Source organism: Sprattus sprattus, assembly GCF_963457725.1.
Source record: "Sprattus sprattus genome assembly, chromosome: 15".
NCBI lineage: Eukaryota > Metazoa > Chordata > Actinopteri > Clupeiformes > Clupeidae > Sprattus > Sprattus sprattus.
Window position 1 is genome coordinate 31440991 of NC_137913.1, and position 15000 is coordinate 31455990.

The following is a 15000-nucleotide window of genomic DNA, read 5'->3' on the forward strand; positions in this document are numbered from 1 at the left end:
CACACACACACACACACACACTCTTATCATAATTGTATCATAATGAGTACAGTACAGTAGAGGAAGGGCTGCTGGCTTACATAACTAGTCTTCATTTGGATTGTGTATGGGTGTAGAGAGCTCTTCATCAGGTCATGGGGAAGTAAGATCTGCGCAGACTACCAAACATCCATCTGTGGACAGGGAACATGCATAAGTTCGCTGAGAAAGAGACAGACAAGTTTACAAGTGTACAATAATAAGGCACGAATTGTAGCAGTGAGACAGTACAGTATGACAGATAGACAGCTTCATTCGGCGAACATACAGATAGACAATTACAGTTGACGGGCAGTGACCGACAAACAGACTGACAGATTGACAGATGCAGACAAAAGACTTTTAGAGGGAGAGGCTATCATGAAGGATTCAAAACAGTGAGACAGTCACATGTGTAGGGATGCAGGAAGACAGCGAGACAGTGTAACTCAGAGACAAACAGGGTGGCAGACTGAGAGACTAGTAAGCAGACACAGAGAAAGGCAGATAGTTGGGCAGTGTGCAATTTATTATATATATAAAAGCAGTAAAGAAGAAAGTAAGTAGGACAAGCTGGCAGAGAAGCAGACAGACAGGCAGGAAAGGTCAGGAACTGACACACAGACAGTCAACCAGACAGACAGACAGACAGACAGACATCTACAGGCAGGGGAAGGCAGCAAGGCTCTTTCTGTTTGTGAAGACCCAGGGGCTGGCCATGTAGAAGCTGAGCGACAGATGAGAGTGTCTGCAGGTACTCAAAGCTTCCGTTGCTCCCTCCTCTGCTTGCTCACTGGCTCCTAATGCAATTTCAGAGCTCCTGATTGGCTTATGGCCCCGGCTCATCCATCAATCATTAGTCCAGCCAGGACATTCCGGCATAATGGGACTCTCTGTCGCTATGACAATAGAATCTGTTCAGGGAGGGACGAATGGAGATCGCGGTGGGGGTTGCTGCCAGGAAAGTTTGACCCCCCTACCACTACACCCCCAACATAAGATGTGTGTCTGTTTGTGTGCGTGTGTGTGTGTGTGTGTGTGTGTGTGTGTGTGTGTGTGTGTTTGTTTGTTGGTGTGTGTGTGTGTGTGGGGGGGGGGGGGGTTGTATTTGTGTGTGTGCCTTTTATCTTCACATATGAGCACCATAGTGCCTTTGCTCAAAAATGACACTATGGTGGCCATGGTCACTGTGAGAAGCATCACACTGACATGCTATGGTGCTCTGCTCAACATTAAAGAGATCTGGGGCAGACTGGTGTTTGTTTCTGTATGAGAGAGAGAGGGAGAGAGGGAGAGAGAAGAGAGAAGAGAGGAAGAGAGGATAAGAGAGACAGAGAAGGAGGGCGTGAGAGAGCGCATGAACAGAGTTTGAATGGGATTGCTGTATTTGTTTAGAGAAAGCTACACTCCTGTGCCTCATGGGCACCCCTTATGCTCTACTAAACACACACACAGACACGACACACACACACACACACACACACACACACACACACACACACACACACACACACACACACACACACACACGCACACACCCACCCACACACACCCCTCGCATCAGATGTCTTTTGAGTAGTGTAGTATGCTGGATCACTGGCCCCTAAACACATTGTGGTTTTGACAAGTGTCCAAAAAAATAAATAAATAAATTCATGTCTGGCAGAGCGGTCATAGTACTGCTGGTCAGCTGAGCTGGATTTGAGCCTGTGAGCAGTTAGCCTGCAGATTTGAGATGTAATCCAGATTAATCCTCATAGTCTGAACAGTCTTGAACATTTCTGCTCTGATGGAATATTTGGTAACGCTCTACAATAACCTCATGTATTAAAAGAGGCGCCTGTGACTCTGATCTAATACAGTTTTTGTCAAATTCAGCTAATTTCATGTTCCTCTCGATGTCTCTTCTGTTTGAGTGCTCAAAACAACCTGCTTTTCGTACACAGCCCTGGCTCTGCAAAATGGGACACAATAGACGTAATGGCTCAGACCGAGCCATAAACAAATCCAGCCAATGAACATGTTGCTTCAGGAACACCGAAGGGACGGGTGTAATTTGATTGGCTGTTTAGCTCAATGATCAGCAACCTTTCACTAGAATCACAGACTGTACCTTTAAGAACTCATGGTACATTGATGGACTGTACAGTGATTGTAGTACAATAACATACTGTGTGTTGAATTCAATGAAAACCTTTCTAATACACAAAGACACTGTAATGTAGTAGATTATAAATGGATGCACTCATTGATGCTGTCTGTGTTTTTGTCAAAATGTTCATATATTTGTAAATTATCTGTTATTTCTACAGAATGTGAGAAGGTCCCCAAGTATTTAAAGACATTTCAGTGTGTTCAGTTCATTGTATCTTGTTTTAGCAACATTGGCCAATAGGCAAGGGGGAGAAACAGACAGAGCCGCAGCACTTAGGAGCGAGTGTTCATTATTAAATCAGAGTTATATAAAGCCTGTGTTGATGAGCGGTACATATGTCTGGTATTAAGCTGCTTTAAGAGGCTTTGAGTACTGAAACATGAACTAATTGAGTTCCAGTTCTGATTCCAAATTCTGATTCCATGCTGATTAATGGAGGTAATGTGAGAGCACTGATTTGGAGTCAAGCCCGTTCTCTGTCAGTGTTAACTGGGAGGGGCTTTGTGAATGCAGATTCCGATTAGAGCGCTATGACTGTAGTTTGCTGAAAGGTGTCAAACGCACAGCATTTTCTTTTCTTTTCTACTGCTGAATGCAGACAGCATATCACAGTGTCCATCCTTTCACTACTTCCTAGGCTGTGGTTTGTTTTCGTTCCATCTGCAGGAAGTTACGGAAATCGGAATCGGAATTGACGGATGATTACGCTGTCTGTGTTGGAGTAAGGCAATTGGGGATGTACTTTTACAGATTCAACTGTGCAGTGTGTATTGCTTCAGATCTAATTATTAACACGGATCATTCCACACGTATGCATGACTGACAATGTGTCATCATTAATGTCCAGGTGTCTCTATGCGTGTCTTATCCAGTCTTCCATTCTGCACACCTGAGACACCTCTCTCTCGCTCTTTCTTTCTCTCTGTATCCCTCTCTCTCGCTCTTTCTTTCTCTCTGTATCCCTCTCTCTCGCTCTTTCTTTCTCTCTGTATCCCTCTCTCTCGCTCGTTCTTTCTCTCTGTATCCCTCTCTCTCGCTCGTTCTTTCTCTCTGTATCCCTCTCTCTCGCTCTTTCTTTCTCTCTGTATCCCTCTCTCTCGCTCGTTCTTTCTCTCTGTATCCCTCTCTCTCGCTCTTTCTTTCTCTCTCCAGCTGCCGGGTGTGGGTGTGAGTCCAGCCCATATCGGCTTCAGCTACCTGACCATGGAGTCGGACAAGTTCATCTGCGTGCGGGAGAAGGTCGGCGAGCAGAACCAGGTGGTCATCATCGACTTGGCCGACCCCACAAACCCCATCCGTCGGCCAATCACGGCCGACAGCGCCATCATGAACCCCGCCAGCAAGGTCATCGCCCTTAAAGGTCAGCCTGCAGCTGTCAATGTCTCCAGCATGGTCTCTGTGACCGGTCAGTTCCTATGGCACAGCCTCTGTGACCAGTCTCTGTAATTGGCCAATGCCTCCTGACTATTAGGTAGTGCAAGGTGGCGGAGGCATTGACCAGTCCAAGAACAGTTAGAGATGATGATGATTATCGAAAGGTAGCCAGACCTGTTTGCATTTGAAGTCTAGCTCATTTACATTAAAAACCTAGGGGGTGTCTTAAACAGTATATATGGCTAGAGTCGGAGTCGGAGAGGCTTGTTGTTCAGATCTGCACTGCTGAATCCGGGGTACGTTCAACGTGCTACGTTACTTCACTTTACTTGATGAAAGATTTCGCACTTTACTGGAATAAAGATTGCGCACTTTACTGGAATAAAGACGGATTGCTGCATCAATCACAAAATAAACTTCCCTTTTCTTATAAAGACAGATTGCTATCTCAACCGCAAAAGAAACATCCTTTTTGCTTACATAGACCCGAACAGCAAATGTTAGTATGTTAAATGCACTACACTATTTTAAACTTAGTCCATGTGACATCTAGCCTGACAATGTCATACTCATAATTCTAGTCAGAATATGAGTCTGATGCTGCTCCATTGAGCTGTGAATATGGGGCGTGTTTCAACGAACCAGGAAAAAAAATGCCTCTTCGCTCAATTGGATACCTAGAACCAATCAGAGCAACGTAGTATGACCATCATTAAAGTTTTGCCGGATCCTGTAAGAAGGACGCCAAAAACATCTTTTCGATCGACAAATGCCTTAATCGCATTTCTCTGTTCCTCTTTCAAAATGAATGCGCTCTCAATATCGGTTTATTATTTTCAAAGGAGTTCTGTATGTCAACTTTGTGGTTGTCAGGAGAAGATTCAAACAAACAAACCCAAGATTCAACGAAGTTGTCGTTGTTTTTTTAATTTTACTCTGACGTAAATATCTTGTTGCAACACTTCCGTCCGCCTGAAGTTTAGTTAAAGACGACTGATGACATTAAGAATGCAAATCATGGTGCCCTGGTGTTCCCTCACATTTCTGCTTAGCATCAGCTTGCCTAATTCGTGAGCTTGTTGACAGGAGCAAAAAAATAATTTAAAAACACATCAGAATAATAAAAATTCGCTGGCGGGCCAGAGTTGGCCCAGGGGTTGCCGACCACTGCTCTAGATCTACTAACCAGTGTGAAGTATAAGGTGCCAGAACCAGTCTGAGCTACAACTGCTTCTGTTAACTACGGATGTGATTTAAGCAGGGTTAGCTACGGATGTGATTTAAGCAGGGTTAGCTAGAGGTGTGATATTAACAGGGTTAGCTAGAGGTGAGATATAAGCATGTTTAGTTTTTCTTATCACCATCTCTATTCTCAACACTGTTTGACTATAATGTGTGGGTTAGTGACCTCTGTTTTCTAAACTATCTTTACTTTCTAAACATACATCTGTTTTAAACTTAATGTACTGTGCCATTGCCGTTCGAGTGTATCCTGCCTCTGTTCTTTGTTTTATATTTACCCGTTAACTATGTGTATGTTGCTAAATCTCACCTTACATTTCTAGCCTTCTCTAATCTGTTTCTTTTCTCTGCTCTATTCTGTTCTACTGTACCTACTGTAACATTTCTACTGTGCTGGCATCCTCTTCTAGCCTGGCCATTACCAGCCTGTGACTCCATTTTTTTCCATCAGTCAGTCTGGCCTAACCCCGTTCATTTTCGTTTCCGAGATGGGCGGGTGCTTAGCTTGAGGTTTAAAATCATTGGAGTTCCCTTAACCAATCAGCAACGTTTGGTAAGCATTCGGTAGATTAAACTCTTCCCAAAGCCAGTTGGGAGAAGAGCTACGACGTCCTTTCCAATCATAGAACTTACAAGACAATACTCTTGTTCTCCTTTTAATTTTCTGATGTTCTCGAATGGTGAGACAACTTTCCCGATAGCTTTTCGTGTCTCTTCCTCCAAGGTGAGTTTTGCGTCACAGCTCTGAACTGTTCGCTGATTGGTGCGGTTGGATTTTGAGTCCTGGAGACGATTGTCAACGGGGTTGGGCCAGACTGAGTATGAGCTTGAAATCAATTCAGGCGGAAATACGTAGGCTGGTGTCACCAGGCTAATCCTCTTCCGCCTTCACTGTCTAACTTGTATCAGTCATTGCTTTTTCATGGCATTTTGTTATCAGTCCCAGGCTATCTTTACTCCCTTCCCTGTCAACTCCTCTCTCTGCATCTTCTGTTTGACAGTGTGTCTACTTTTATGTGAGATAGAATGGTTTGTTAGGGAGAGTGTTTATAGACTACATTAGGGAGGGAGCTTTGGAGCTTTGAGGAGATCCTAATGAAAGCTAACTCCGCTGCTCAAGCTAATTCACACTAACCTCAGCTAATAATGCTAATTTAAGATAACCAGCTGCTACTAATGCTAATTTAAGATAACCAGCTGCTACTAATGCTAATTTAAGATAACCAGCTGCTACTAATGCTAATTTAAGATAACCAGCTGCTACTAATGCTAATTTAAGATAACCAGCTGCTACTAATGCTAACTCTACCCTTCAGTTTGCCCACATCTCTCTCTTTTCACCCCTTTTGTCTCATTAACTCTTTCTCCCCTGCTGTCTACTCTTAAAAAGATGGTGAGTTTCTTTACCGTTCCTCTCCTTCTTCCTCTTTGCCTGCCTCTGTTTGATTTGTCTTTCTGTCTCTGATATGGTTAGTTTGCACCTCCGTGGGCATTTCACACTCTCATAGAGTCTACAGCAGACAAACTCCATAATGGACTAAAGACATACTGAACCTTTACAGGTACAACTAAATAGTGAGTGTGTTAAGATAGAAAGATAGGAAGATAGATAGCTAGATAGATAGATAGATAGATAGATAGATAGATGGATAGATTTTTCAGTCAATTTAAGACTAAAATTACTTTTAAGACTATAACACTGAAAACATCCTAAGACCATAAACCTCAGTGAAAACATCCTAAGACCATAAACCTCAGTGAAAACATCCTAAGACCATAAACCTCAGTGAAAACATCCTAAGACCATAAACCTCAGTGAAAACATCCTAAGACCATAAACCTCAGTGCAAACATCCTAAGACCATAAACCTCAGTGAAAACTGGCCATCATTTGAGTGGAGTTGTCACAGCCTCTCCAGAGCTGGAGCTGAGCTGAGTTGGGTGGGTTCAGTCAGATTGAATGACTGTCTGAACACCTGTCCCAATTACAGCACACCTCTCACTAGATTAGTGCCAGTTCTGTAGTCTGTGTAGTGCTTACTTAGAGTCGCACTTGTAAACCCTTAAAGTAACACATCTCTGTGTGTATGTTTGTGGCTGTGTGTGCATGTGTATGTTGATGCCTCACATACAATAATATCTGACATTTGAATTCATATATTCATAATGTCTTGTGTATATGAGTTCTGTGATGATATACAGTTGTCATTCATTTACATTGTAACATCTATCAACCCTTGCAGCAGAGCCATTAATGTTGATTTAATGACATCAGAGATCATTGCATGGGCATTCACTACACATTCACTATAACAGCCTACACAACCGGGATTAGGAGGTTAAACTCTCTGTGATACATTAGTCATGAGAAAACTTCTGGCTGTGAGGAGAGTTGTGTTACTGTTGAGGTAAGACAGTGAGCTCCGGGGTTATAAAATGGGTGTTATTGGACACTAGGGCCTTGTGTAGTAGTCACTAGGGGTTGTGAGAGTAGAGATCCAACTGAGGAGGGGTCAGACAAGGCAAAGCTGTGAGGTCATTTACAGGACCTCTGAGTCACCCTCGGCTGATCTGGGTGACTCACAGATAGACCTCAGTGCTCTGTTTAGAAAGAGAGAGAACCAGCGAGAACCGGCGGAGAGAGGGACAGAACGTGTGGGATAGAACCAGGTAGAATGAACAGGAGGGGAGAGTTCTGGATTGAGAGAGTGGATGATGAAAGGGAAGATTAAATTGGTAATTAGTGCATCCTAGTTTGTTGTCACAATTTATTTTTTTACGATTAATTGATTAGATGATTAGTTTCAAATTAGTTTGAATCCTATATAATCTATATTATATCCTATATAATATATTTCTATTTCAGTTTTAAATCTTTATGATCCTGCTGACATTATCTCCCTGTCATTTTTAGTTTGGTCTCTCATTACAGCAAAGCAACATACTTTATCCGTTACTTTATACGTTATCTAGCAACTCCATATTTCTAGAAAGAACCTTTCTTTGAGCTAGTTAATCAGAACAACAATGATGTAACCAACTAATCCACTATTGCCTTAATTGGCAACTATTTTTAGAGTCCGTTTTAGTTGATTAAGTTGATTAGTTTTTGCAGACCTAATCTGCACTACACTGTAAGTTACCTAAGATGAATTGCTGCTAAATGAAGAAATGAATTTACAAATGTACATACATTAATGAATATAGCTGTTCTGACACTTTGGTGTGTAGCCTATTTGCTCCAGCTGTAGGCATTGTAGAGTGGGTGTAGAACTGCAGCAATAGTAGTAGAGTTTGAAAGGTAAGGGTTGAAGGTTAGAGGTCATTTGAGTGTGTATGGGAATTTGTGAGTTTTTGTGAGTCGTCAGTGATTAGTGGGTCGTCTGTAGGTACATGCTTTCCTCAGAAGACCAGTGCAGCTTCAGGTTCCCAAATCTAACAAGATCGCTGTTTGTAGGCAAACAGTTGCTCTTCTTTGAGTCTGCCCTTTTTCAGTGCATTCCATAGTGTTACTTAGTTCACTGCCGTCCATAGAGAATGAATGGTAACCTGTGCTTTGGTGAATGAATGGTAACCTGTGCTTTGGTGGTATTTGGTTACGTGTACATGTGAACTAGGCACCAGCTCCTAAAGGGAGAAAGCACAGCACAGATGTTATAACACAGATCCTAAAGGGAGAAAGCACAGCACAGATGTTATAACACAGATCCTAAAGGGAGAAAGCACAGATGTTATAACACAGATCCTAAAGGGAGAAAGCACAGCACAGATGTTATAACACAGATCCTAAAGGGAGAAAGCACAGCACAGATGTTATAACGCAGATCCTAAAGGGAGAAAGCACAGATGTTATAACACAGATCCTAAAGGGAGAAAGCTCAGATGTTATACCACAGATCCTAAAGGGAGAAAGCACAGATGTTATAACACAGATCCTAAAGGGAGAAAGCACAGCACAGATGTTATAACGCAGATCCTAAAGGGAGAAAGCACAGATGTTATAACACAGATCCTAAAGGGAGAAAGCTCAGATGTTATACCACAGATCCTAAAGGGTGAAAGCACAGATGTTATAACGCAGATCCTAAAGGGTGAAAGCACAGATGTTATAACACAGATCCTAAAGGGTGAAAGCACAGATGTTATAACACAGATCCTAAAGGGTGAAAGCACAGATGTTATAACACAGATCCTAAAGGGTGAAAGCACAGCACAAAGGTTATAACACAGTTGAGTTCTCCAACACTGACTCTCTACCTAGCCTATAGGATTTGTAATGATGTTATAACGTACTTTAGTTTAATGATTAGAAATGAGAAAGTATGTGTATTCGTACAAAAATGTATGTATCTCCTGATCTCCAAACACACATCACAGATTAGATATGGCTGTTGGGAATTATACAGTTAGGATTGAAGGTTCAAGTTTAATTACAGTGTGGTTGTATTTTGCATGATTTCATTGTTGGTGATTACAGTAATGATTTGATGTTTGTGAGTTAGAGAGGATTGGTTGTGATCTAAGCCTGAAGAACAGACATGCAACTGATGTTAGTGATGAGTGTTTGGGGTCAGGGTTGAGAATGAGAGGTGAGGGATATTAGATTAGGGGTTTACAGGTCAAAGGCCATGTCTGACTCCTATGATGTGTGAGAGAAGTTGGATTGAAGAACTGGTTTTTATACTACATGTTATTCTTCTGCCAGTTTTAAAGGTGCAGTCTCTGATTTTGGCAAAATATTATTGATATTTGAACTCAGCAGCCAATCAAATACAGTCCCCCGCCTTCTGAAGCCACATTGTTGATGGGCAGGAAAAGTGTGTTGTTTGGTCAGAGCCACTTTGTTTGTGTATGAACACCATTTTTTTAGCACACATACAGCATCATGGAATGTACCTTTAATGATAATATCTTTCGTAACTTTTAGCACACAGCACATTTAAAGCTTGGCAATTAAGGATGAGTCTTGGTGATGGAGAGTAAGTGGTTTCAGGATAAAGATTAGGAAGGAGGTCAAAGTTGACTCTTGAGTCCTCTGACGTGTGTCCCCTGTCTCCTCACGCAGCCTCACGCACACTCCAGATCTTCAACATGGAGATGAAGAGCAAGATGAAGGCCCACACGATGCCGGACGATGTCATTTTCTGGAAGTGGATCTCCGTCAACACCATTGGTCTGGTGACCGACACGGCTGTCTTCCATTGGAGCATGGAGGGGGACTCTCAGCCAATCAAAATGTTCGACCGGCACGCGAGCCTGGCCGGGTGTCAGATTATAAACTACAGGACAGACGAACAGCAGAAATGGCTTCTCCTCATAGGCATCTCAGCACAGGTAACACACACACACACACACACACACACATATATACACACACTGACACCCACACATACGCACACTCACACACAATCACACATAAACACTCACAGCACACACCCCTACACACATATATACACACATACACACAAATACACACATACACACACACACACACACATTCACACAAATACACACACACATACGCACACTCACACACACACGCACACTCAGTGGTTAAATTGGGCCGGGGCTGTCCGGGGCGGAGCCCCGGCACATAAGCGGCCGGGTCTGGAGTTCTCCTGCGCAGCAGCTCCAGCCGATTTTGGCAGTCTGCCTAGTCAATTCACGAGCAATGTTGTCCTACTCATTTCCAACTTTTCCATTGCAAATCTATGTTGTTTTAAAACACAATTCTAAATAATGGTAGGGATAGGCTGGTCTAGACATCTGGAGCAAGTTTGAGAAGTAGGCATATCGCGCATGAAACTTGCGCAGCAGCTCCTCCTCCCAGATCAGACAACACAACGTCAATCGGTCATCATCAGACATATCGTAGTAGACAGGTGAATGGCGAGGTAAGAGAAACAAAATTAAAGGTGCACGGTATTTTGAAAGAGGTCGATCATCACCAATAGGCTAATATCATTTGATATGGGCTTGCATTTTCATTAAGCAGGAAAAATTAACCTTAGACATGCAGGGATAGGCTGCTACTGGTGTGTCAACTCGCAAGCGCTAGTTAAAAAGAACAATGCTGCTAATTCTAAATGCTTTAGCAAGTAGTCTATGCGATCTCCGAATCACATTTCTCATTCCTAGCTGGATGAATTTCAAACTTATTTGTATCTATGAATCAGCTCTTAATGTGACCTCATCAAACACACTCGAAATCTACAGAGTACATATTAAGCAACATATAAAAAATGCTGGAGTTGTTGGCTGCTTGCTTCACTGCTTGTGGGTGGTTGCTCATCATCTGAATATTCCTCCTGGCTATGCGTTAGTCCTTGAACATACACTACTCACAAAAAGTTAGGATATCTGGCTTTCGGGTGAGTAGTGTATTTTAGCATTGACCCTGTGAATATTTTTTAAATAAAAAAAATGTGATTGGAGAAAAGTAACCAACTAACAAATTCTTTCCATTTCCCACCACTTGTTTGTCATGTCATCCATTCATATGGATGTGAATCAATCAATACTAATACAACTTTAACGGTGATGTGTTTTTTGTTTAATTTGGCAATTTATTTACTGCATAATCCACGAAAAATTTGTGAAATTTGCCCCCCCGGATCAGAGCCCCCCCACATAGAAAATCCCAATTTAACCCCTGCGCACACTCACGCATAAATCACACGCACACACTCACAGCACACACACACACACACACTCAAACTCACACACACTCTCATGCACACACAACACAGCACACACACACACACACACACATATATACACACATACACACAAATACACACACACACTGTATTGAGCGTGGCCTGGTGTGTGTTTGTGCAGCAGAACCGAGTGGTGGGGGCGATGCAGCTGTACTCCGTGGACAGGAAGGTGTCACAGCCCATCGAGGGCCACGCTGCAGCCTTTGGCCAGTTCACCCTGGAGGGGAACCCCAACGCCTCCACCCTCTTCTGCTTCTCCGTCAGGGGTGCGGCTGGAGGAAAGGTACCATCTCTCTCTCTCTCAATTCAATTTCAATTCAAATGGCTTTATTGGCATGAATGTACAATACACTGTTGCCAAAGCACTAATAATAATAACAATATAATAATAACAATAGTAAAAATAAGAATTGGTAATGCAGGAACAGATAAATTATGTAAATACCAAGTAAAACGAATAGATACATAAAAAAGTAGTCATTACAATTCATTGATTATAATAATTACATAAAGAATAATAATAATAATAAAAAAAAACATATACAGTAATAGATAAGAATAGATAAAAAACAAAAATAAAACAAACTATGAGTTCAGGCCTATGTTTATAGGTGATATGGCCTGCTCACGGAGGATGTGGCAGGACTGCACATATTCAGAAGCCAAAAAGATACATGTCTCAATTTCCCCCAGGAGGAATGGCAGTTTCTGTTGGTTATCTAGGTTCATGAAACCAGGGTGGATGTTTTCAAATTGGTTGAAATATGCATTTCTTATATTTTGGTACTTTGCACATTCCGTAAGAAAATGAGGCTCATTTTCGACAGCGTTCATATTACAGTGGACGCATAGTCTCCCTTCTGGAGCCACCCAGCATTGTCTGTGCCGCCCCTTCTCCACTGCGAGACTATGGTCGCTGAGCCTGTATTTTGTCAAAATAATTCTTTGTTTATAATTTTTGATTTGGGTAAGGTATGGTGCCAATTTGTATTCCTTTTTTAATGTTCTATAAACATTTAATTTGCTGGACTCTTTAATTTGGTTCTTCCAGCATTTCATATAATATTCTGTATTGCTTTCTTTTAAGTTTCTAAGCCTAGAGGCAATGCTAATGTCTTTCGTGCTGAGCCCATGTTTTTGAACAAGGTAGTTGTAGGGGTCTCTCTCTGGGTGTTCATCCCTCAGTTGGGCAGCAGTGTGGTGGTGCCTGTCTGGCTTGCATGTTTGAAGATGGTTCCAGAATTTAGCTGCTCTCTTTTGAGTGTCAAGAAGGAGTGGGTATCTTCCCAACTCTGCTCTACATGCTATGTTGGGGGAACTTCTGTTTACACCTAATATGTTTTTACAGAATTCCAAATGGAATACTTCAGGGGGGCTTTTGTCCCATGAGTCGAATTTATTTTTAAATTTGGTTCCCCAAACTTCACTTCCATACAGCAGTATAGGTTTAAGTATTGTATCGAAGAGTTTCAGCCAGAGTTTTATGGGGGGGTTATATTTTAGTAGGGATTTCCTGAGCATGTAATAGGTTTTTCTTGCCTTTTCCGTTAGATCAGTTATTGCTCCATCAAAAAGTCCAGTTGAAGAAATCATTAGTCCTAAGTAACAATATTTTTTAACTTGTTCCAGTTTTTCTTCGCCTATTGTGAAGCTGTAATTATTATTGTGTTTTGAGTGTCTTTTTTGGAATACAATGATTTTTGATTTATCCAGGTTAATTGGAAGGGCCCATGTAAGACTGTATTCGTTTACAATATTTAGACTTTCCTGAAGCGCCTCTGCACTAGGGGAGAGTAGTAGGAGATCGTCGGCAAAAAGCAGGCATTTAATTTCTTTGTGTAAAAGTTTAAGACCTTGGGATGAAGATCTTTCAATTGTTGTGGCCAAACCATTTATATATATATTGAATAAGGTTGGACTTAAGCAACAGCCTTGTCGAACTCCTTTTGTCTGCTCAAAATAATCTGTTAGTCCGTTGTGAATTTTTACACAGCATTTATTGTCTTTATACATATCTTTGATGATGTCATACGTTTTGCCCCCAATTCCACTATCAATTAACTTCAACATAAGTCCGTCATGCCATACTGAGTCGAAAGCTTTGCTAAAGTCAATGAAGCAGCCAAATATTTTACCTTTTTTAACATTTTGTACGTGTTCCTCTATGAGTGTGTGCAAGGTGTATATATGGTCAGTTGTTCTGTTGTTTTGAGAAAAGCCTATCTGGGATGAATTTATTATATTATTGTTCTGGGTAAATGTTGTTATTCTGTTGTTCAGGATGCCACAGAATACTTTCCCTAAATTGCTTCCCTGTGAGATGCCTCTATAGTTATTAGGATTAAGTTTGTCACCTTTTTTATGAATTGGTGTGATATGGCTCACCTTCCATTTTTCTGGAAAGTGGCCTGAGGCAAGGATTAAATTGAATAATTTCAAAGTTGCCTCTCTAAATTTGGGAGTGCTGTGTTTCAGCATTTGGTTATACACTCCATGAACATCACATGATTTTTTGTTCTTGAGGGATTTTAATTTTAAGTTCAATTCTGATGATGTTATAGTGGCATCTAATTGATTTAGCCTGTCCTTTTCTGTCTCTTCAAGTTTTCCTAACTGAGATTTTAAGGTTTTTTGCTCAGAATTTAGGTTACCCTTTTTGTACAATTTTGCAAAATGTTCTGTCCATTTTCTACCATCAACTAATGGGATGACTTTTTCTTTTCTAGTTTTATCAAACTTATTCCAGTGTTCCCAGAAGGAGTTATGATCTAAAGCGTCCTCCATTTCTTTGAGTTGGGCATGTATATGGTCATTTTTTTTGTGTCTTAGAAGCAATTTGTATTTCTGAAGGGTGTTAAGATATTGTGTTCGAAGTTCTTGATTTGCAGGATTTCTGTGTTTATTGTTTGAACTTAGTCTCACTTCTTTTCGCAATTTTTTACAGTCTTTGTCGAACCATCTGTTTTTGTTTGAATTCTTGTTTTTGGTAGTGGTGTGTTTGACTTTTAATGACCTTTTAGCTGCAGTTAATAGTATTTCTGTCATTTGTTCGGCTGCTAAATTGATGTCCTCCCTGCTGTTTTCAAATTTGGTGAAAAGGAAGGAGTAAATCATATTTTCAACTTGGATGGAGTTTAGTTGCGTTATGTATTGTTCTGAATTTTCATTACCCCATGCATATTTTGCAGGGAGTGGGTGTAAGGCTGGTGTTGTTTTTGGTTGAAGGCTGTTAGGTTCTTTTTTAAGACTGATAGTAATGTGGCTATGGTCAGACAAAGGCAGCTGTGGCATCACCATGAAGTTGTTAATTTGGCTTGGGTCTAAATCAGATATTGCGTAGTCCACCACACTGCTTCCCAGGGATGAACAGTAGGTGAATTTGCCCAGAGAGTCACCCCTTGTTCTGCCGTTGACAATGTAAAGGCCAAGGTCTTTGCAAATTATTAAAAGTTCCTTGCCATGTTTATTTAGTATGTTATCAAAGGTCAGTCT

General features: G+C 41.3%; 1 protein-coding gene across 2 annotated transcripts in view; it reads left to right on the forward strand.

Annotated features, from left to right (window-relative positions):
- Positions 1-15000, forward strand: part of cltcl1 (clathrin, heavy chain-like 1) — a 69658-nt gene that overhangs the window by 5134 nt on the left and 49524 nt on the right. The window contains exons 2-4 of one of the 2 annotated variants that reach the window (XM_080852863.1): positions 3326-3533; positions 9855-10123; positions 11630-11791. In XM_080852863.1, coding sequence (XP_080708989.1) covers positions 3326-3533; positions 9855-10123; positions 11630-11791 — 639 coding nt within the window. The remainder of the gene's footprint in view (positions 1-3325; positions 3534-9854; positions 10124-11629; positions 11792-15000) is intronic. The other variant, XM_080852864.1, reaches the window with a different exon arrangement.